The 25,566-nt window shown below is 34.9% G+C and overlaps 1 protein-coding gene and 1 pseudogene across 2 annotated transcripts in view; one reads left to right on the top strand and one right to left on the bottom strand.

Moving 5' to 3' along the window:
- PRKG1 (protein kinase cGMP-dependent 1) overlaps positions 1–25,566 on the bottom strand; it is a 1,107,428-nt gene that overhangs the window by 297,868 nt on the left and 783,994 nt on the right. For both annotated transcript variants that reach the window (XM_006925986.1, XM_006925985.1), the window contains exon 5: positions 21,883–21,946. In XM_006925986.1, coding sequence (XP_006926048.1) covers positions 21,883–21,946 — 64 coding nt within the window. The remainder of the gene's footprint in view (positions 1–21,882; positions 21,947–25,566) is intronic.
- Positions 7,824–8,431, top strand: LOC102884219 (annotated as a pseudogene).

Below are 25,566 nucleotides of genomic sequence, written 5' to 3'. Positions count from 1 at the left end.
AAAAAAAAAACAGAATAAAAGCAAGGGGCCCTCTCTAGAATTATTTTAACTGGTGATTCCAAAGCATCAACCCATTAAACAGCCACAGTGTCCTCCTTTTTTTAATAGCTACTTTGTTCTAACAAATAGCTTCTTTTCTAGAGCGGGGAATGGTAATTAGGATTTCATAGTTTGGTACAGCCAGTATTAGCATCAATGGCTTTCTGTGTTGACAATTAATAGCAGTAGCCATAATGATGACAGAAAACGATAATAGTTCTAATTACTGATATTCATCTTAGGATAGTGAGCAGCTGTTAAAACATCTCTTTAGAAGTGAGAGTTCAGTCACATATCTTTTTTGCCAAATAGGGAAAGCTTTAATGACAATTAGGAAGGAAGATTACACATTCAAATGTCAGTCAGAGTGCACCATAATCGTTTTTATTAACTTTTTTCTTCCCCACCTTAAGCTTTCTGGCCCTTACACTTTTTAAAAAGCTGACACCGAAAGTGATGACGAAAGCCCCAGGAGGCCTCCTGGTTTCACTTAAAACAACCCTTTTCAGTTCAATAAGGGAAATTTCTCATCTGTTTGCACTTGATGAATGAGACCTGTTTCAGGTACTCATGTGCTTAGAAAGCCACTGTCTAATAGTAGTTGTCTTAAGGTACATGATATAAGGAACAGAGAAGCTTTCAGAAAATTGAAGCCTGGTCCATTGCATCAAAATCAGCTGCAAACACCTTTAGCAGATGACAACTTTTTGGCAAGTAAGTCATCATTTCACTTATGAAATGAAGAAGTTGGAATTGGTCCATGCTTCCTAAATTCTCCAGACCATGTAAATGACCCAGGATGTTATGGGGGAAATGGAGTGTGGCTATGGTTTCCAAATGCAGAATCGGGACCTCCAGTTCAGGGATATACAATGAGATCAGGGTTAAAATATGAGAAACTGTTTCCAGGACCCTGGACAGCAGGAGGTAGAAGAGTGTTCAGGACCACCTGGGCACTGACTCTGCTTCCTGCCATGTTAAGGATGGGGCTTTGCTGACACTTTATTTGGTTCACAAACCAGAAAAGCATGATACCTGTCATCATTCCCTTAAATTAAGCATTGTGAAATTTTTTCTCTAAAAGCCCACATAGTGAATATTCCAGACTTTTGGGCCACGTGGTCTCTGTTGTGACTACTTAGCTTTTACTACAGCAGTCTTAGACAATAAGTAAAGAAATGAGTGTAGCTGTCTTCCAGTATACCTTATATTTGAATTTTATATAATTTTTCACATGGCATGGAGTGTTTTTCCTTTTCTGATTCTTTTTTCAACATTTAAAAATACAAAAACTAGTCTTAGTTCACAGGCCATACACATATAGGTAGCAGAAAGTTTGCTGATCTCTGCCTTAAATGAAAATGACAAAATTTTAAAGGAACATCTTCTCATATGATAATAGAAGCCAGATAGTAAAAAGATAGGAAGGGAACCAAGTGTCACTTTTTTTCAATCCTAGCAGGTTCCTATCTGTCTCAAGTGTCACCAGCAGCATGTATCCATTGGAAGAGAAGGCATGGGATAAACTGCAGAGATAGACTGTGTCTGCTCTTGCTGGGTTTAGTCACCCCATTTCCATAAAGTTTTGTTTCCTTAACTAAATAAATTGGGAATCTAGGGCATGTGAATGAGCGTGTATGTGTGTGCATGTGGGCATGCGTGTGTGTACAAATGTGTATGTGTGCGTGTATATGTATGTGTGTATATTGTCTCTGCTGCCAATCTGTAATCTGATCTGCAATGATACATTTGCTACTTAAAATGTAAGTTTCCAGGCTCCTCCCTTAGATATATTTCGGTAGTTCTGAGGTGATACCTAGAAATGTATATTTTAAGCAACCACCCCAAGTGAGTTATATGATCTAGTCTACTTAAAAAACTAATGCTGGAATCGAGGTCTATCACAGATTGAAAGTTCATGGTGCAGTTAGGGTCTAACTTTCTTTAGGCCTGCAAGAATGACCTTTTCCTTTTTATACATATAAAATGAGTTTTCTATAGTGATATCATCAGGTAAAACTACATACTAGTCTTAATACTAAAAGGTGAGATGAGATTGTTGACCATGAGGTCCTGGAAGCAAGCAAAGGTTCTAAAAGTGATACTCAGTGGAAGACAAATAAATAAAACACCAACTATGCTAGGCAAGAAATGTTCAGAGAAAATAGGCCCTAAGCAATCAGTATATGGTGAACTGATAAGACCACAAGCAGGCAAGACAGAAGAATAGTTTTGCTGGTGGCTGTGCTTTGCAAACATTGTGGCAATTCTGAACCATAGGGAAACTCAGTAGCATACAAAGTAAACCCATAGTAATCAGGGATGAGAAGGCTCTGTCTGAGCAAAGAGGTTGGGCAGGCCACACATCTTTGACAGCTTTGTTCTAAACAATGGTGACAGCTGTGAATCAAAGGGCAGCCTTTCTTGGAATAAACTCTTCAACAGCATCTCTTGGCACAAATAGCAATCCCCATCATAAGCACCACCTTTGAATACAAAAGACAAAACTGGCTGTATCAATTCTGCTATGGGTCAAACATCTAAAGAGGCTATCATCTCCTTCATTAGATTTTCTATTGCCAAACTTACACTCTTTGAGCTTAATTTTTGCTATTTTCCTTTAGGTTCCTCACTGTACCCTCTTGTCACAAGTTCCCTGGACCAGCTTTTCAATCGTACTTCATGTCAGTGTCATTCTGTAATTCTGATTGCTGCAGATATCTGACCCATAGTAATTCCTTTCCTAAACCTTTTGTTTTGCACAGAAATACTTTTAATATACTCAGAGAGATGTACTGACTTTTGTGATGCTCATTATATAATGTTAAATTATTATAAGACAATTTTTGATGGAATGAATAATAGCAATAGCTAATAATATATTCTCACTTTGTGCCATTCATTGTACTAAGTGGTTTATATGGGTATTACACTTAATATTAAAAAATAGCAGTTTTGAGTCTAACATGTAAAGAGCTTAGAAATCATTGCTCTCATCCCCATGAGTAAAAAGCTGAACTAAAAATCAGTATCTTTTCTTAGACCTATCAAAAAAGTGAAGCCACAGGGCAAACTGCTGCCCTAAAAACTGGAGAGATAGACAGGGAGAGTCAGAGATTCATAGGTTACCTACGGGCAGCCGAAGCCCCCGGCTAGAGCTAATATGGTTGGGAACACTTTAAACTATCGTAGGTGCATTGCTAGAGGATCAAGGTGGACTAGCTTGAGAGGTAAAAACTCCTAGGAGTTCAGCCTTAGAGGGGCTCTCTGCATTTTCATGGGTTTTAGAAAAATAGGGTTTAGACAGAAAAATTCCCTATGCTTTTCTCAGGGAAAGCGGAAAAGTAATCATTTAGAACTATACTCAGAGCTCTCTGTTCTCTAACAAGGTCTCTGCCCTCGAAGGAAACTATTTTGCTAGAGCCTAAAGGTGCTTTTTTTTTTTTACCCAAAAAAAAACAAACCCGAGTAAAAAAAAAAAAAAAAAAAAACCCAACCCCAGTTCTCTCTATCCTTGGATATAGGGAAAGGGACATACCTAGCTTGGGCTCATTAAAAGACCGCGATCTAATCATAGGACTATAGAATAAATCCCCTCCCCTTCATGCCTTACCACCTGTGATGGCTAATTTTATCTGTTAACCTGACTAGATCACAGAGTTCCCAGATATTTGGCTAAACATTATTTCTGGGTATAACTGCGACAGTGTTTCTGGATGAAATTAGCATTTGAATCAGTGGATTCAGTAAAGCAGTTTGTCCTCCCCAATGTGGGTAGGTATTATCCATCTGTTGAACAGGGCCCAAATAAGACAAAAATGCAGAGGAATGAAGAATTTGGCCCTTCTTGCCTTATTGCTTAAGACAGGACATCAATCTTCTCCTGCTCTCAGAACTCCTGATTCTCAGGCCTTGAGACCCAGACTGAAATCTATACCATTGGCTCCTCTGGTCCTCTGATCTTCATATTCGGACTGAATTACACCATTGGCTTTCCTGTATCTCCATCTTACGAACAGCAGGTTATGGGATGTCTCATCCTCCAAAATTGCATAAGCCAATTCCATGTGGATATGTAGTGCCCCTGTATAATAATAAGGGATTACAGCTAAAAGACTATAAGTCTCAGAACCTATGTAAGGAGTTTCCAGATCAACCCAAAGAAAACGGAATAGAAGAAAACAAGGACACCAGGGGGAATTTGAATCTTTGACCCCAGTGCTACAGTAAGCACATTCTAACTCGTATCCAGATAAACATAAAACTTCCCACTAAAAGCCTATCTATCTTGGTTCCTTTTAATACATCACAACTAGCTTTCAACAAAAATATCACAAGGCATGCAAAAAAGAGAGAAAAAAAAAACACACAATTCGAAGAGACAAAGCAAGCCTACAAACCAAAATCAGATATGGCAGAAACTTTGGAATCACTAGACAGGGAATTTAAAATAACTATAAATAATATGCTAAGGGTCCTAATGGTAAAAGTGGACAACATACTAGAATGAATGGGTAATGTAAGCAGAGAGATGAAAAGGTCAAGAAAAATTCAAAAGGCAACACTAGAAAAGACATTAAGAGAAACTTGCAAAAACAAAATGCAAAGAGAAAAAAGAATGAAAAAACAGGGCAGAATATCTAAAAACTGAAGGACAATTACAAACGTTGTAACATGTGCAATGGGACTACCAGAGATGAAAGGAATACAAGTAATATTTGAAGTGAAAATGTCTGAGAATTTTTCAAAATTAATGACAGACACAAGTACAGATCCAGGAACCTCAAAGAATATCAAGTAGAATAAATACCAAAGTAGGCATATCATATTCAAACTGCTAGAAAACAAAGACAAAAACTTGAAAGAAAGCAGAGGAATAAAAATAGTTTATCTACAGAGCAACAGGACAAGAATTACATTAAACTTCTCAGAAATCACAAAAGCAAGAAAAAAATGGAGTGAAATATTTAAAATGTAGAAAGGAAAAAACATCATCTTAAAATTCTGTATATAGTGAAAGTATCCTTCAAAATGAAGGAGAAATAGATTTCCTCTGCAAAATAATAATAATAATAATAATAATAATAATAATAATAATAATAATAATAGAAAAAAAGAAAGAAAAAAAGAATTTGCCACCAGCAGATCTGCCTTGCCAGAAATGTTAAAAATTTCTTCAGAGAAAAGAAAAACAATATAGATCAGAACTCATAGCTCCATAAAAGAAGAGTGTTAGAGATGAAATAATGATGGTAAAATAAGTTTTTTTCTTATTCTTAACTGATCCAACAGATATTTGGTTTAAAATAATAACATTTACAATGCATAGATTATTATACCTTATGAATAACTGAAATGAATGATAGCATGATAAGGAGAAGATAATACTCTGTTATAAGTAACTTGTACTACCTGTGAAGTGATACAGTATTACTTGAAAGAGGACTTTGGATTAGTTGCAAATGTATATTGCATACTCAAGGGCAACCACTAAAAAAAAACATTTAAAAATATATGTAATTGATACGTTAATAAAGGAGAGAAAATGAAATCATATAAAATATACGATTAAAACTGGAGTGGGCACAAAAAAAAAATGAAAGGAAGAGAGGAAAGAAGGAAGGAGGTAAGATGAGAGGAAGGGAAGAAAAAAAAAGAAAGAGGAAAAAACAAAGTCAATGAATTGAGAACAGTTACACATATGATAGATAGTAATTCAAATATACCAATAATCACTTTAAATGTGAATGGTCTAACTACACCAATTAAAAGAGAATGTCGAAGTAGATTTTTAAAAAAGACCCAATTATATGTTGTTTATAAGAAAGCTACTTCAAATATAAAGACCCAAATAAATTTAAAGTTTAAGGGATAGAAAATGATATATCATACTACCACTAATCAAAAGAAACCTGCAGTAGCTGTATTAATTTCAGATAAGTTGGATTTCAGAACAAGAAAAATTATCAGGAATAAAGAGGAGCATTACATTGGAGCAAAAAAAAAAAAAGTAATATTAGGTAATGTAATTCAGCAACACATGTAAAGTAGAACATAACATGACTAAACCAAGAAAGTAAGCCACATTTTTTTTTTTATATCAATAGATTGCTAAAATTCAGCATATTTACAAGTTAAAAGGGAATTATAATTGTACACTGAGAAGTAAAAATGATATTTGATAATGATATTTGATATTTGATAATATTCAACATTAATTTTTAACATAATAAAAATGATATATGATATTTGATAAGATTCAACATTAATTTTTAACAGTTATTTTCATTAAACGAACATTTGTTCAACAATATTTATGAGATCTGCTATGTACTCTTCAATTAAAGTTTCCTCAATATAAGAAAAAAGAAGAGCATTATATAATGATAAAAGCATCAATTCTCCAAGAAGACATAATGATCCTTAATGTGTATGTGTGAAAATACATGAGGCAAACTGACAGAACTGCAAGGAGAAAGAGATAAATCTGTTACCATAATTGTAGACTTAATATCTTGGCATTAGTAATTGACAGATCGAGCACCTGAAATTCAGAAAGGATGCAGTTGAACTGAACAGCACTTTCAATCAACTGGATCAATTGACATTTGATAATTCATCCAACAACAATAAAATATATATATTTTTTCTCAAGCTCACATTAAACATTCACTAAGATAGACCACATTCTGGGCCACAACCACACCTTTAAACAAATTCAAGAGAGTAGAAATAATACAAAATATGTGTTTATGCTGCAGTGGAATTAAAATAAACTAGAAATCAATAACAGGAAGATAGCTAAATATTCCAAAAAATGTAGAGATTAAACAACACACTTCTAAATTATATATGGCTCAAAGAAGAAGTCTTGAAAAAAGTTAAAAACTATTCTGATGTAAATGAAAATGAAAATACCTGTCAAAATTTCTGGGATGCAGCAGGAGCAGTGCTTAGACAAAAAATTTACAGCATTTAATGCTTGCATTAGAAAAGAAGATTTAAAAATCAATAATCTAATTTCTACCTTAGGAAACTAGAGAAAGAACAACAAATTAAATTCAATATAAATAGAAGAAAAGAAATAATAAAATTATAGCAGAAATCAATAAAATTGAAAACAGAAAATCAATAGAGAAAAATCAATGAAACTAAAAGCTGGTTCTTCAAAAAGATAAATAAAGCTAGGCTAACTAACAAAAAGAGAGAGAAGACACAAATTACCAATATCAGAAATGAATGATGGAATGTAACTACAGATCCGATAGACATTAAAGGGATAATAAGGGTATATGCTGAATAACTCTAAGCCCGCAAATTCAATAACCTAGATGAAATAGACCAATTACTTGAAAGATATAATCTTCTAAAATTCACACAAGGAGAAATGAAAAATCTGAATAGGCCTATATATTTAATTTAATAATTTAATTTAATTTAATTTCTTTTAAAGAAATTAAATCAATAATTGATAACCTTCCAAAGCAAAAAGCATCAGGCCCAGATGGGTTCACTGGTGAACTCTACCAAACAGTCAGTGAAGAAATAATACCAACCCTATACAATCTGATCCATAAAATAGAAGCAGATGGTACACTTCCCAACTCACTCTATGAGGCCAGCATTGCCCTAATATCAAAATTAGACAAAGACTTTATGGCAAAGGGAAATTACCAACCAATATCTCTCATGCAAAAACCATCAACAAAATATTAGCAAATGGAATTGAACAATGTGTATTTAAAATTATATACCATGACTGCTCTTTCCAGAGGCGCCAAGCCATGGGCATCTCTTGGGACAATTGGCATAAGCACCGCAAGACCAGGGGCAAGAGAAAGCCCTGCCATAAGAAGGGAAAATATGAGCAGAGACGCTTCACTGCCAACACAAAGACTGGCCCCCACCGCAAACACAGTCTGGGTCCATGGAGACAGCAAGAAGTTCCATGCCTTGAGGCTGGATGTGGGGAACTTCTGGGGCTCCAAGTGCTGTACACACAAAACAAGGATTATATTGTCTACAATGAATGCGTCCACCAATAAACTGCTCTGTACCAAGACCTAGTAAAGAACAGCATTGTATTCACGGACGGCACACCATACCCACAGTGGTACCAATGCCACTGCCCCGGGCCACAAGAAGAGGGCCAAGCTGACTCCTGAGGAGGAAGAGTTTTTAAACAAATATGATCAAAGAAAATTTAGAAGAAATGTGATGAAAGAGAAAAGAACTCCAAAATCAGCTGCCTTCCAGAGGAGCAGTTCCAGCAGGGCAAGCTCCTTGCTTGCATCGCTTCTAGACCAGGCCAGGGTGGTGGAGCAGATGGCTATGTGCTAAAGGGCAAGGAGCTGGAGTTCTAAGGAAAATCAAAGCCCAGAAAGGCAAATAAATCCTCCTCCTTCTGTTTTAGCTCCTATAATAAAGGTGTTTATTGTAAAAAATAAAATAAAATAAAATAAAATAAAAAAATAAAATAAAATAATAAAATAAAATAAAATAATAAAATAAAAATAAAATAAATAAAATAAAATAAATAAAATAAATACAATAAAATAAAATAAAATAATAAAATGATATACCATGACCAAGTAAAATATATCTCAGTTGTAAGTCTTGTTCAACTTCAGAAATCAATTACTATAATCTACCAGGTCAACAACCTAAAGAAGAAAAATAATATGATAGTATCAATAGATACAGAAAAGTGTTTCACAAAATACAACACTCATTCTTGATAAAAATTCTCAGTAACAGAGGAAGAGAAAAACCTACAGTTAAAAGCCTACTTATTGGTGAAAAACTACATGCTTTCCACTAAGAGGGAGAACAAAATAAAAATGTCCTCTCTTACCACTCCTGTTCAACATTGTACTAGAAGTCCTAGATAATGCATTAAGACAATGAAAAAAAAAATAAGTATACAGATGGGGAAGAAAAAAAATAAAACTTTGGTCACAGACTACATGATTCTTTATGTAGAAAATTCAAGAGTCAACCAAAAACCTTTTAGAACTAATAAGTGATTATAGCAAGGTTGAAGGATTAATATACAAGTCAACTGATTTCTTATATACTGGAATGAACAACCAGAATTTGAAATTAAAAACACAATTATCAATTACATTAGCAAAACTACAAAGACAATAAAAGGGATGATGGGGGCACAGGATTTTTAGGGTAGTGAAATTATTCTGTATGATACTATAATGGTGACTACATAACATGATGCATTTTGCGAAATCCATACACGTATACAACACAAAAAGAGAACATGTAAATCATGGATTTTGGTTAATAATGTTTCAATGTTGGTTCACTGATTATAAAAATGTACCATACCAATGTATGATTAATAGTAGGGAAAAACAGGGGTAGATAGAAGGAATTATATGGAACTCTCTGTATTTCTTGTTCAATTTTCCTGTGAATCTAAAATTACTTTTAAAAAATAGTATATTAATAAGGAAAAATTGTGTTAAAATTAAAAGAGTACAAGATATAGATACTGTTATATTTTTTAAAAGAGAAAACTGGGACTTAAGAAAGTTAAGTAACTCTTTCAAGGTCACATGGCTAGTACACTGTGGAAGCAGGATTAAACAGTGTTACAAAGACGCAAAACCAAGCGTTATAATCACATAGAGCTATAGAAATAGATATATAAAAGTGTGTGTACATATGATTTTTTTTTTTTTTTACAGTGGCAGGTAGATTATTATCCTCAGACTTGGACACACTGGGGACTCTCACTCATAGCGGGGGGTGAGGTGAGGTTAAAGATATAATCTGATGATTACTTATAGTACTATCACTGGTTCTGGCTGTGCTGGATGAAGGGAAGGCCAGGGCCAGGTTGGTTTTGTAGCTGTAAAGTCTGACTTTCTAGATGGTTGCATCTGCACAGGGAGCTGGGGAAAGGCAAGACTGGAAGGGCTGGATGCAGAACTTGGGGGTGCATGGGACAAGGAGGAATGAGTCACAGAAGTCAGATGGCTGGTTACCATCTTCTTTGTAAGGACACACCACCGCTGGCTGGAGGAACCCTGTCTGGGTGGGCTAAAAGCGGTGGTACATTGCACAGGGCTGCGGCTGTGGCTGAGACAGGTGCTGAATTGTAAAAAACACTGCAGGCCTCTGAGCTGCTGACAAGGATTTCAGCCTGGCTGTGGGGGCCTACAGTGAGGTGGGGACCTAGCAGTCCCATAGGCACCATAGTAGTCCCATAGTTATATTGAAAAGTCAAAATCCTTTATTTACAATAGTTCACCTCTTTAAAATATTTGTCCAAAAGTTTGGCCTTTGTTACAACCCCCTGGGATGGTAAGGGAGAAGAGAAAGATAATAGAAGAAACATAAGCCTTATTCCTTTCCCCTATTTCCCAGCCCTTGGCTTCCACACCTTCTCTGTCTTCCACCTTGATTTTGGGTTCTTAGAAATGCTCTACCAGCAACCTCTAGAATATGCCATCAGGGAGTATCCACGGACTCTTGTATTTCAGAATGCATGTCCCCTCTCATTGACACATATGCATTTCAGCTGTGGCCATAGCCTCCAAATGTGAAATCAAACAGTTGTGTTTCACTCACTGAGTCACTCACAGCATATATCTGTTGAAAATCTACTCAGACTATTCATTCAACAAATATTTATTGGTTATATGGTAAGTGTCAGGTATAATTCTTGTGCAAATCATTGTTCTGCTGGAAACAAAGAAGCTGAGACACATCCTACCCTTAAAGTACTTACAGAAAATTGAGAAATAGGCACATTCTAGGCACTACAGAAGCAAGAATATGGCTTTGAAGTACAGACTGTACAAAGGAATTAAAGGAACAATGAACAAGAAGAGGATAAAGCAGAGTTAGGGTAAACTTAAAAAAAAAAATGACTTGGTCTTAAAAACATCTTTGGAAGAGGAGAGAGGAGACAGGTCTCAGTTCTACAATAATTAACGATTCCTGGAAATGTAAACTGAATTGTACGATGTCATACAAAGTGAAAAGTACTGACAGAATGATGTTACGCTGAAGATCTATTTACAAGACAAACCATTTTAACTTCATTAAAATAATAATTTTTAGGTTTAAGTAGTAAAAGAGAACAGTGGCTCTTTCCAGAGAGCTAAGAAGAGTTCACTTATAGCCTCTCATAATAATTAAGGGAACACATAGAACATGAAACACACAGAAGAATTCTCTCTCATACAGGCGCAAAATCGCTAAGGCCTCGGCCGGTCACAGTTCCCTCCTCATTAATAATGACTGACATTTGGTGAACATTTATGCCTGAAATACTGCCTGCCCTGGTTCAGAGCCTTATCTACCAGGAAACAGTCCTATAGCCACTGCCCTAAGAAACTTCATGATTCCTTCTCTGCGAGGAGGTGGGAGGTCATCTTGCTGGGGACTTTCAGGGAGACCCGTAGCCAGAAGTCATGGGGTCATGGAAGACTTGAAGCCAAATGCCTGCATTACCCGCTGCTCCAAACTGTTCAATAACTCTATCAGAGACAAGCTTTGTATTTTGTGACTAAAACTGAAAGCCCAACTGGTTTTCTTATCTTAAGCTTCTTATTGGTGTGCTATAAACATAAGCAGGCTTCTCTACTTCATTGATTTATATCTGAGATGCATACTATATACAAGGCCCTGAACTAGGTTTTTGGCAGCTACAAGATGCCCTCCAAACTGTTCAATAACTCTATCAGAGACAAGCTTTGTATTTTGTGACTAAAACTGAAAGCCCTACTGGTTTTCTTATCTTAAGCTTCTTATTGGTGTGCTATAAACATAAGCAGGCTTCTCTACTTCATTGATTTATATCTGAGATGCATACTATATACAAGGCCCTGAACTAGGTTTTTGGCAGCTACAAGATGCCTCAAATAAAAAAAAAAAAAAAAGTTGAAAGTCTTCATTCGTGCTTTTTTTAACTAGAGCAATTTGTCTAGTTCAGACCAGATGTTAATCACAAGACTCTGTAAAAGGAATTCAGCGCTCATCACGATCAGCTCTAATACCATCGAATGCATTTTATGAGACCTCACACATATGCTGAAGGCAGGCCACTAATTTACAGTTTTACTTGAATTCACTGTTTGTTTATGAGCCCCTTAAATGACAGCAAATCACAAATACCAAGCAGGTTTATAAATTCTTATATAGCAAACATTTCAAATACTTTCTATGAATGGTTTCTAGAAAGCTGACTTAATACAGATTGGCTTCCTATTTGCAGAGTGCATACATTTTAATGAATTACAGGCAGCATGGAGCAAAGCATACATATTCTGGTGATAAAATGTCTAGAAATGTCTTGTTTTGGAGCTTGTGGACAGCATAAAATGGATACCTCTCATAACAAATTTAAAAACTCTCAGAAAAAAAAAAGACAACTAAATATTTTTAGAAGGAAGTACCTATTTGTAAGAAAGACTTGCAAGGAGAATAATTGTTTTATTTTTCATTTATTCCACAAGTTTTCAAGATGCAATACAGTATAGTAATGAAAGGTGCCAGTTCCAGTGTCAGACTGTGTGGGATAAAATACCTCCATTTACTTATTTGCATTGCCTGAGTTTCAGTTTCCCCAGCTGTAAATTGAGAAAAGTAATAGTATTTACCTTTGTTGGTATTAAACAGGTGCCCATAGCCTGGCACAGAGTTAGTATTAATAAGTGGATGATATTACAGTTGTTATTCTCAACTGCTTACAAGATACCCAGTGAAAAGAAATACCAATATAGTTCTTGCCTTTAAGGAACTTACAATCTAAGTAGGTAAATCTTCACTAAACTAGAGACCAATTTAAAGCAATGAACAAGCACTTATTTCTTCCACATAATGATAACCAAATTGATCTAGGAGATATAAGAGAAGGAATTCCCTCTGGGGGAGAGGGAAAATGATTGAAACTCAACTAGAAAGTTCTTAGTTGAGAATGTAATTACACAGAATCTCAGAGTTAGTCGGAAGCTGAAAAGTCAATATTGTTCAAGCATCAAATCATCATGTAAATATCCACGACATCCTAACTAAATCTTTTCTACCCTGCAGCTTTACAAATTTGTCTTATTTCCGTAAATACTTAACATTTTATACTATATTTTGCTAGCCACGATATTTGCATGGCTGTCGACTCAAAGTCACCTCTTCAGAGTTAACTTTCCTAACCATCCTGGCTAAAGTATTCCACCTGTTGCTGGCACTCTCTGTTGTATTATCCTATTTTTCTTCTTATCTCAGTCTCTGTACTGACATTTGGGGCTGAGTGATTGTCGTGGGCTGTCCTATGCATTACAGAATGTTCAGTATCATCCTGGGTTCTAGGTACTCTTGGCCAGTCTTGTAATAGTAGATGTCTCCAGACATTACCAAATGCCTTCTCAACCCTCCAAGTGAAGTGTCTAGTAGGATTCCAGACAGCAAAAACTCTTGATCCGTCACCTCCAGCTGTAAGAAGTCTCACTTGTTAACATCAGTATGTACATAGAATAAATATTTTCTATGTGTGCCAATATGTGAAAGGGCTTGGTAAATACTGCTGATCAGCATCTGAAATTATGTTTGTGTGTTTAATGATCTTATATTAGTTACACAATTTACAACCCACAGCAATACTACAAGAGGCAGAAACTACTATTATTCCTATTCATAAATGCGACACTCATATCTGATGGGTTAAATAATATGTTCAAAGTCTCACTGTTTTTAGAGATGGAGCTCCTCATCTTCTAATACAAAATAGCGTCTACTAAGTCAAACAAGAATCTAATACCCTCCTTCTAAGTCTTCTCCAGGCAAATTTCTAAGTTACTAAAATTGTTTTCTTCCATTGTTTCCAGCAATATAGCCTATACTCCATCATATCTTCTCCATCTTATACTTCTGGATTATTATTTTTTTTTATTGCGTGTAAACTCTACATTTTTCCTATTACTTCATCTTAGTGGATTCCATCAATTATTCCAACCTGTCGAAATATTTTGAGTCCTCATCAGGTAGAGGGCCACTGGTTCAACTCAGATGAGGTAAGTTGAAGAAAAACAAAAAACTGAATATTTTGTACAATGTGGAATAGGTCACACAAGCAAGTAAAATGTAATTTAAAGAGGACAGAAACTAGACTTTTGGTGGTGAGCATGCTATTGTGTATACAGATATCAAATCATGTTGTGCACCTGTAATTTACATAATGTCATCAACCAATGTTACCTCAATCAATCAATAAAATAAATAAAATATATAAAGAAGCAGAAAGTTCAGGGTGAAAACAATTGTCCAAAGGCTTATAGATCAAGTTCTAGATCTAGATATATCCATTTTAATTGGATACAAATAGAGAAAACCTTAATTTCTCTTTCTAACCTTCAGGCCTTCATGTAATGCTTTCCTTCTCCCAAAAGATGCTTCCCTTCCTCTCTCCTTGTCCATTCACACCCTTTCCCTGCAAATATCTGCTCATATTCGATTCTCAGCTAAATGGCATCATGTCAGGGAAGCCCTCAGACAATATCTTACCCCACCCTGTTACAATCCCACCTAATTAAGGCCCTCAGACACATTCTCCTTATAACCCCAAATGTTCCCTCCGGTGAAGTTATTAAAACTAGAATCAACTTCCCTCTTCTCTTTTAACAGCTTTCTTAAGATATAATTCACATATTATAAAATTCACCCAGTTAAAGTATACAATTCAGTAGTTTTTAACGTATTCAAAGATTTCTGCAACCATGTCCAATATCTAATTTCAAAATATTTCCATCACTCTAAGAAGTAATCCATACTCATTAATAGACACTCCTCATTCACCCTCATCCTCTCAACCCTAGAAACCACTAGTCCACTTTTTACTTCTATAGATTTGCCCATTCTGGACATTTCATATAAGTAGAATTATACACTATGTGGCATTTTACTTTTACTTAGCATAACATTTAAAGATCATTCATGCTGTTGCATGCATTGGTACTTCACTCCTTTTTATGGCCAAATAGTATTCCATTGTATGAATATACCACATTTTATTCATCTATTCATCAGTTGATGGGCATTTGGCTTATTTCTAGTTTTTGGCCATCATGAATGATGCTGCTATGAACATTCAAGTACAAGTTTTTGTGTAGACATATGTTTTCAATTCTCTCAGGTAAATGCCCAGGAGTAGAATTTCTGGGTTACATTGTAACCCTATAGTTAACATTTTGAGGAGTTGCCAAACTGTTTTACAAAGAAGTTGCATCATTTTACAACCCACCAGCAATATATGAGAGTTGTAATTACTCTATATCCTTGCCAACACTTATTTTGCTCGTCTTTTTTATTCTAGCCACCCTAGTGGCTAGAGTGCAAAGTGACATGTCAACATGGTTTTGATTTTCATTTCCTTAACAATTATAAATATTGAACATCTTGTTGTATAACTTATTGGCTTTTGTATATCGCCTTTGGAGAAATATCTATTCAAGTCATTTGCTCATTTTTATTATTGAGTAGTAAGTGTTCTTTATATATTCTGGATATGAGTCCTATAATGGTTAATTATATGTGTCAATTTAGCTGAACCATGGTGCCTAGATCTTTAGTTAAATATTAGTCTGGATTTTTCTGTAAAAGTGTTTTTGCAGGTAAGATTTACATTTAAATCAGTGGACTTTGTGTAAAGTCGATTAAGCTCCTTAGTGTGGGTGAAACTCTTCCAATCTATTAAAGGTTTTAATAAAACGAAGACTGACCTCCCCCAAGCAAGAAAGAATTCTGTCAGCAGACAGTCATCAGACTTGAAATACAATATCAGCCCTTCTGTGGTCTCCAGACTGCCAGTCCACTTGAACTTTGCCAGCTTCCGTAATCACATGAGCCAATCCCTTAAAGTAAATCTCTCTCTCTCTCTTTCTTCCTTCTTCCTCCTTCCCTCCCCTCTGCTCCACTACATGCACACACACACTCACACACACATGCACACATAATCTACTGCTTCTGTTTCTATGGAGAATGCTAACTAATACAATTCTCTTATTGTACATACATTTGTAAATATGTTCTCCCATTCCATATTTACTTCTATAATAGAATAAGATATAGATATTAATATTAAACAGTTTTATCTTTAATTTTTAATCTCTCCACCCTGCCACAACACAGATATACCTGTGCATGCGTGAGTCTACTTCTTTCCCTTACAAAAGCAGCCATTTGCTCCATAGAATGGAAGACTCCCCCACAAAAAAAAAAGAAAAAAGAAAAAAAAAGAAAAAAAGAAAAAGAAAGAAAGAAAAAAACAGGTAAATCTAAACAGAGAAATTTCAAATTCAAAGTGTTTTAGGCCAAGAGCAATTGAGAAAAAACCAGGTTCTTTGAATTCCTTCCAGCTTGGCTTTGAATAGCAAGAGCCAAACCTAAAGGAAGGGAAGAAGAAGTTTAGTCATAACAAATTCCAAAGAAAATTAATACTGTTCCTGTCTACTCCACCAGTTTCTTTCCTGAGGACTCTAGGCCTGTTTGGAGTGATAAAGAGAGTTTCACAGCACTTTGATAACTCAATTAAATGCAACACTTGTATTACTTACAACTGGAGAGAATGCAAAGGAATCTGGGAAGATGTCAACATGCTACAGTAACAACCAGAAATTGTTGCACGGTTAAAACAATGAAATATTTAATCAGCCTGTGCGACCTCGAAGCAAGAAGTGCCTCTGGTATATTAACCTCCTTTACAATGATGGCCCCTAGACTGTATAATCTGATATTCGCTTCCTACCATATTACCAAGCAATTGTAAGTTGAAAAATGTTTTATCTCCTTGCCCTTTTTCTATTTTTACTTTGTCATCATGTCCCTCTTAATAATTCAAGAAGTCTAAGGAATATTATTTGTCTGAGGCCTTGTCAGGGCCATAATAGTTTAAAAATCCAATAACGAAAAGCATAAATAAATCCACCACCTAGGAACACAAGCCAGAACAACCCATTATTTAGGCTCAAATGTGTTCAAGATTCAATCATACAGAGTTTTGGATCCAAAGGTAGAGACTCTTAAAAAGCTGGTGACACAAAGAAAATTTTTAATTCTAAAATGACCAAATCCAATATTTTAATGAGAAAATTGGACATGAAACGTATTTCAATATAAGCAAAGTAATGGTTCTGATATGCTTAATTTTCAAAATTTTAAAAATCAGGATATTTAAATATGTCACCCGTGCCCCACTTCTGTTCACATAAATAATAAGCTATACCAAGTGCTGAAAAGTAAATGTGTTGGCTTACCTTGGTTTTTCAATTTTGTATTTTCGATAAAGTGCAATATTCCTTGAGTTATCTAAACCTTTTCACCCTCATTGGTGAAAGCATAACCATACCCAAATTAATTTTCAAGCATTTTTGAGACATAATATTAGATTAATTTCTGCTCTTCTTCTCTATTAACACACACACACACACACACACACACACACACACACCTGTTTTTATTTGCCATTTTCTTTAAAGATGCTAACATAGTCCTGATACTTGGATATGTATTAGAAACTGGGTTTATTCACAGTGACACTTCTTCATTGTGTTTGGGTAGGTAATCATTAAAAGTAGCTATCTCTCAGCTGGAGATTAGCTAGGAGTTATTCCATCTATTTGCAAATGAAATTCAACTGTAGTGACTAATTATGTGTACATAAAGGAAGAAGGAAAGTGTGTGAGGTTGTTATAGTAAGAAAGAAGAGATTAGATTCTATAATTTCACAGTTCTTTTCATTTACCCATGGGTACTTTCTAAGCCCTCAAAATAGGTTCTAATACTAATTGACTAATTAAGCTCAATACATATTTTCCTGTAATATATAGAATGTATGGAGATTAACAAAACCATTTTATAAAGTGAGAGCTTGCTATTCTCTACATGTACCTCAAATTTTTCATAATTTATTTTACAAACTGTAAAATGGCTTCTCTAGCAAACCAAATCTATTACTCCTAAAATGATCTCTGATATTTGTTTAGATTTGGGTCACATATGGGAGGAGGCGAACATACTATGGTGACAATAAAAGTGACTATGTAGAGAATCAAGTAATTATTTCAACTTGTCTTGCAAAACACAACCTAGGAAAATGTTTGGATACTGTACTTGATCTGGATAGGCCTTTCACCAAGAATCTGTTAATATCTACACATATACACACTTCTCAAAGAGACTAAAGAAAACTTCTATATGTTCCTTAAGAAAACATAAGAGATCCAATATACCAAGGAAATATTTCTACTATGAGATATAATGGAAAGGCAGGTGGGTGGGGGGTAGAGCACTAAATTGCTACACTAAAAATAAGGATATTATATTCTGTTTTATAATCTTATAAAGAGGAACACGCAAATGGGTACATATACACAAGAAATTACAGAGAGGAATAGATAGGGGCCGGGGTGGGTAATGGCAGAAATGACTCATCTAAAAGCATCTTTTTCAGCTCCAAAATAGTGTGGCCCAGGTATTATACATTTTTTCTCTAGTCATATGTCCCTTTCTAAATCGCTTTATCAATAACATTATGTTTTTCCTCTTTTTATCTGGTCACTTTATTTCTCTCAGTCCCTATCTCCCTTGTCTCTATTATTCATTTTTTCTCTTTCTTATGCTAGAAATATTGTTTTATAACGAATATAAGAAATGAAATAATCAATAAAAAAGTAAATCAACATGTAAATCATCTAACCTCACCTGGGTTATTTTGTTGCAGCCTTCTAATTGGTCTGTCCCTCTACAATCCATTCTTCTCCCACACTAGCCAGAGAGATACTATTAAAACATAACTTTGATCGTGTCACTTTACTACCTACAACCCTCCAAATCTAACCATTGTGTTTAGATTAAAAACTAAATTCCTTACCATGACTGGCAAAGCCCCGTGCCATCAGGCCTTGGCTAATTTTCTCTAGCCTCATCTTAACCCACTGTAAACCTTCTTTCTATTCTTTAAGAATAGCAAACTCTTTCCTTCTTTAGGACCTTATTCCTGCTATTCCTTCTGCTTGGTACACATGGTATCCTACATCTGCATCTAGATTTTGGCTTAAGTATCACCGCTGCAGACAGGCCTTCTATTAGTAATGCAATACAGAGTGGATTTATCACTACACTGTTTTCCTTAGGAATTTCTCATCTGTCCTCTCCACTGGAACATATGCTATGGGAGAATAGGACTTAGAATCCTCAGAGCTTGGAACAATTGTTGGCATGTGGCAGGTGCTCCATAAATATCTGTCAAACAAACAAAGCTGCAAACTTCTTCGTTGAATGCTATAATAATACTGCTTGCCTTTCAAAATAATATAGAATTCTTTCTTCTTCTTGTGGATATTTGTAGAAAGAAAGACAGCTCAATTATTATGCAAGCCCATTTCCCTTTAATGTTATGTGACATTGGAATTGCTTTTGTTCTTCTAAATTTGTTTCACGCTATCTGATACATAATTTAATCTAATTTCTCATTGTGCTTGCTTATTCAACTTGAGTTAAACACTTTCATGCATTGGGTAGTATATTTATCTGTCTTCTTCACATTTTGTCTATTTACTTCATTTTTATGTCCTTAGAACAAATGTGTGGGCACTTAATCATCTGTTTCCATTTTCATGTGGCATTGCTATAGACTGTACTGTGGGTTGCAGAATCCAAACATAAATTAAGGCATCTTCTGATTAGAAAATCTGACATAAAATACTAAAATATTTCTTTGGTCAGAATTATTTATAGAGCTATCATTGTTTTTGCAAAACAGCAAATGCTTTCACAGCTGTGAAAAAGAAAGAAAATGATTAAAAAATTTTGTGGGATTTTTTTTTTCTTTTGAGGGGCTTGATTGTGGCTGGTAAATTTCTAAATTAGTTCATTTTGTTAAAAAAAAAAAAGGTCTTCAGAGAGGTCTTCAGTGTATTAAAAAAAGCAAAAATTGCAAAAGAAGTGGGAAAAGCAGTTTTACACTTACAGAGATTTCAGACACTGTGGTCAACACATTCTGAGAGAAATACAGTCACTATTTTTTCTCATGAATTTTTTACACTTGAATGTAGGAATCAAATGTGACTTCTGCCTCACTTTGTGTTCAGATATAAGGTCAGGGAGACCAATAAATCATAGAGAAGCTCACTTCAATATGCCTCAAACTAAGTATTTGTGTATATGAAACTTTGAAGTTCTACAGATTATAGAATTACTGGTATAGTTAGTACCTAGACAAAAATATATTCAGTATCTTTCCAGTTTTCTTATTATAGCCCAACTCCAAAAACTTCAACCTCCTGAGACTAAAATTCATGGATTCTACAATCTCTCAATGGCCCTTGCTCCTCCTTCTAGGGCTCCTCTCTCCCTTGCCCAGTTTAAATTCCAAGGTCAATCATTATAATCTTTCCTTCTTATGCACCCTCCATTCACCATTCCCTCCCTCAACCACTTATTTTTTCCTGGCAAAATATCAGTCTTGGATAAATTTAGTTCACTGCCTACTTGGAACCTGAATCCAGGCAAACAAACAGGGCTGAAACACACACACACACACACACACACACACACGCGCGCGCGCGCGCTCTCTCTCTCTCTCTCTCTCTCTCTGCCTGACCAAACTTTAGACAGACTTCTTTTGAACTATTAGGCTCTTGATCTCCCTTTTCTTAGAGCATTTACTTTAGAAAATTTGCAATTGTTAACTCTTAATCTGCCTCTTTGAGATGCAAAGCTTCTCCTAGATTTTGTCAGTTGTACAGATCAGGAAGGTCTTTCTCAAGGACCAAGAAGTCATTCCTTAGAAATGTAATTATAGAAGGATACAGGGGCTCTATCCCAGTCTCTAGGAGGGTAGGAGCCTAACTTGCATAAGCGATAATTAGCAAACACAGATGACCAAATCACACAGACCAACCTCCTCCCAACATAAGGAGGTTTCCACTAGCTCACCTGAGCACTTAAAAAGTCTCCCACCTTTTGTTCCAGCAGAGTTAAGTTCGATTTCTCTCCCCTACTGCAAGTCTTAAACACTTCCTTGCCTAACTTAGATTTGGGATTGCTAACATCAAATGAAGGCTGAATGGTGCCTGGCAATTATACTGTGTTTTCCTAGTTTATTCACTCTTTCGTTTTTCTCATACCTTCTCTGTCCTTAAACTTCTCATATCTCTATCTAATCCTCGTTCTCAGTTGATTACCTTGTTTTGTAGATCACTGAGAAAATACAAGTCACCAAAACAGGCCCTCCAACCACCTACTGCACATGTACCCAGATATTCTGCCTTCCTTGTCTATATAGGCACCAAAGACCCTATCCTCTTGTACGTACACAAGACACTGCTTGTATAAACTTCCTATCTCCTGCTTCAACATTTATTGCCGAAAAGGTTCAAAGGTTCAGAGAAAAAGAAGTAACAGTGATACTTTCATATTCAGACATAAAATTATGTGTGTAAAATATATTTATATGCTAATAAACTATGCACCCAACTGCTAATTCCTGTTGTAAATTTGCTCACCTGAAGCTTCTTCGGATTGGCAATTGCTACAATCTTGCTTTACAGTGACTAAAATAAGGGAAATATGCTATCTCCCATTCTCAGAAGTCAAAGTAACATTATATTTGCCACAATGAAGATTTCCTCCCTCTACAGTTGATTTGCACATTTCTGACTCTGTATAAATGTCAGATGTGCTAAGCTGCTTTTTGCTGAAGCCAAATAAAAAGCATCCCAGAGCTTAAAAATATTTAAAAGGTCTCCCTGTAGTTTGTAACTTATTATTACACAGCTCTGATGGGCTGGGTCCCATCTTAAAAGTTCAAGGGCTAAAAGCAATTACCTCTTCAAGGACGTCCGCAAGCTTACTGAGGATCTCCTCAGGAAGGCTCTGGAATGTTGGAACGCTGAAAAATAAAACAGAGATAATGCTGAGGCATGAACAGCAACTTACTTTCTTAAATAAAACAGCAGTATGTCTGAATGAAAATGCAAAAGCATTTGATAACAAAGAATCTGTAGATGAAAATCAAAGCAATAATGTAAGCGTGACTTGATGATGAACAAGAAAAAAGCATATTGTACTGGAAAGAATTCAGGGGTTGCACAGAATTGATTTCAAATCCCACTTATATTTATCTGTGTGATGTTGAATACCTCGGCTATAATGGGAGAATACCACTCTCTCCCTTATCAGTCTGTGGAAACCAAATTCCTTTCAGTTCCATCACCCTCTCTAGCTACCCCACCTCCAACACACACACACACACACACACACACACACACACACACACACACACACACACACTTTTCTATGGCCCAATTTCCACTCACTCTTTAGGACACAGCTTGACTTCTTCTTTCATTCAGACCTGCAAGCATTCATTCAAAAATGTTGGACTTGTCGTACTCTCAACCCCATCCCAGCTGGAAAAGGTCCTTCTATAATAAACTCCTTATGATTGCAACTACAGTTAGATAATCAGATATGTTAATTGTGTCTTCCCTACTAGAATTAAAATTTCTCAAAAATAGGAACAGTATCTGTCTTGTTCGACTCCTGTATTTCCAGTGATTTACAAATAACTCAATAGCATGTTTTGGATAAAGTTACGAAAGCATGGATGTGGGACCATTTCCTAGGACAGTTATAAGGATCAGATCAGATGGTGGAAAGAGAGCCAGACTCATAGTAGATACTGAAAAATGTTAATTCTGTTCTTATCATCATCTTCTCTATTTTCTCTCATTGATCAGCAAATGAAAAAAATATCGAATGATGTTAAATACACAAACCAACAAAACTTCTTTTATATGTGAAATAGTAATGACTTAAAAAAAAAAGTCATCGGTATATAATTCTTGAAACTCCACTGAAAAATCTAACTGGAATGTGGAACTAAATTCTCAATTAATCATACCTCAACGTTTGAATAGGGAAAAGACTATAAATGAGTGCAAATACATTTGTATGTATGATATTTGACTTACAGAATAGTCCCGGCTTGATTAAAATGATACCATGAAAGAAACCATAACATATTGTTTGGGTATAAATATGAAATTTTTATTAATTTAACTGTCATCTCTGATTCCCATTATTTAGTGTAAAGCTAATTGATAAAATCCCAAGGTTTTACACAGAAGTATAACAGTGCACCCAGAACCATCTGTTTCACCAGATTTACTGCTGTGGTCTGAGCCATGTGGGTTCTAATTTCCAGAAGGCAGTCTATCTAAGCAGCTGAATGGAACATAACACAGGAAGAGACAGAGGAAGATAGAGGAAGCTGTTTCCAGGAGGTATGCAGGTTAAAAAATCTTGTTCTTTTAATGAGCTATATTTCAGTTTCTTCTGAGATGTAAGAATGAGTAGAATGTTTCTATCCCAATGGGTATTTATGGAAAACACAAACTACAACTGAATTTTTCTCATTTTATTATAATTGGCTCTCCTCTTTAGACAGGCCTATTATGTTATGTTTATGTCAACCCATACTACAATACTTTCATTTTCATGAGCATTCTTACCCAGGAAAAAAATTTCATATTTGCTTGATCACATAACACACTAAATAAAATAATAATAATAATAAAATAATAATAATAATAATAATAATAATAATAATAAGTTTTAGGAGGGCATTTTAAATAAATTGTCTTTTACAATTTTACTTAACTATTTTTTCAGCTCTATTGAGGTATAATTGACAAAACTGTAACATATTTAAAGTACACACCATGATGATTTGATATGCATATACGTGGTGAAAAGATTCCTCCCATTTAGTTAATCTAATTAATTAACACATCCATCACTTCACATATTTATCTTTTACTGAGGACATTCACATTCTCTCTTAGCAAATTTTAATTATACAACAGTGTTATCAACTATAGCCACCATGTTATAGCTCAAAGTTTGTACACTTTTACCAGCCTCTCCCTTTCTCCCCTACTCCTCAGCCCTTGGAAACCAGCTTAATACTCTACATTGTTATGAGTTTAACTTTTTATTTAGATTCCATATTAAGTGATACCATAAAGTACTGTCTTTCTCTGTCTGGCTTATTTCACCAAGTGTAATTCCCTCAAGGTCCATCGATGTTGCAGCAAACAGCAGCTTTCCTTATTTCTCATGCCTGCCTAATGTTTCATTGTATACATATCACAATCTTTCATAATTTTAAATGCTTCAAGACATTCAGCAGCATTTATTACTAATAAAAATTAAGCATGATTTTTAAGAAGGAACACTAAAAAATTATTAGTAATAGTTGAAGCACTTCTAAATTTAACAAAATGGAAATCAATTGGCAGAAAAATAAGTGGTTTTGCTTTTATAAATGACTCTGAAAACACTTTTATAGTCCCATATTCTGAATTTGTCTTAATGATTTTATTTTGGTAGTCTACTGAATGAAAATAACTAACAGAGGAGGGAAAAACACAAAAAAATTCATTCCAGTTATGTCTGTGAAAAAATAATTGAGCCTCATAAAATTACGTACAATAGCAGTGCTCAATATGTGGTCTTAGAGCCCAAGATTCTCCAAGACCCTTTCAAGGGGGTCCTCAAAGTCAAAAAGAAAAAAAAAGTCTAAATTGAAATTTGTTTTCACTCCTTTCACATGTGTACAGAATCCTTCAGAAGTTACACAACATACGATGACATTATTATTTTGATGGCTAAAGAAGGTATGCTTGCATGTTCCTGTGTTTTCTAGAATTTTTTTGGTAGTAGGTTTATGATATGTGTGCAATTTACAGAAATTAACTAAGTATTATTTCAGTACTTCTACTATGCTTTTACTAGTTAGTTGTCATATGCCTGCTATAATCCCTGTAACCTAAATCAGTCTTTTGACTTTGGAAGATTTCTTTTTTCTTAAGTGGAAAAACAATGAGAAGTAAATATATGTGGATATCATGTGTTATGATAATAGTGTTATATTTTAAAATATGTTTAACTTTTAAATTTTATCTAAAATTTATTATTTTGAGAGTTTATAATTATTAACATTAAGAATTTAATGAAGTCTATTAGATTGTTCTTATTTTTAAGGATGGATAATTCATTTTGAAAGGGAAGATTGGAAGAGTCATATTTACAAGCCACAGCTGCCAATTTCTAAGTCTAAAGACACTAAAAAATATAACAAGAACACACCAGAGACTTTTCTGAATTATGAATAGAATAAATCTAGTCCAAAGAAATTTGGAGACACTGGAAATAAATAAAAATGTAGTAAAATCTAACTCCCTCAGAATTATAGATGACAATTTACCTTATTGTCTTATACAACAGAACCATTTAAAAAATATGCCAGTTGTTATGACATTTTTAGTCCAATAAAGTTTTTTAAAAAGTATATTTTAAATATAGACATGATAAAATGTTTCAGAGCCAAATAATGTTTGGTACAGTTTTTCAAATTAGAAATGAAAAAGTGAAGCATCTTACGGGGTGAATTTCTATACCTTAGTGACTGGAGAAGCCCACAAGATAGCTGAGTGACCAATAAAA

Source organism: Pteropus alecto, unplaced genomic scaffold (genome assembly GCF_000325575.1).
Source record: "Pteropus alecto unplaced genomic scaffold, ASM32557v1 scaffold88, whole genome shotgun sequence".
In the NCBI taxonomy this organism is placed as follows: Eukaryota; Metazoa; Chordata; class Mammalia; order Chiroptera; family Pteropodidae; genus Pteropus; species Pteropus alecto.
This window is presented reverse-complemented; position numbering and strand designations above follow the sequence as displayed.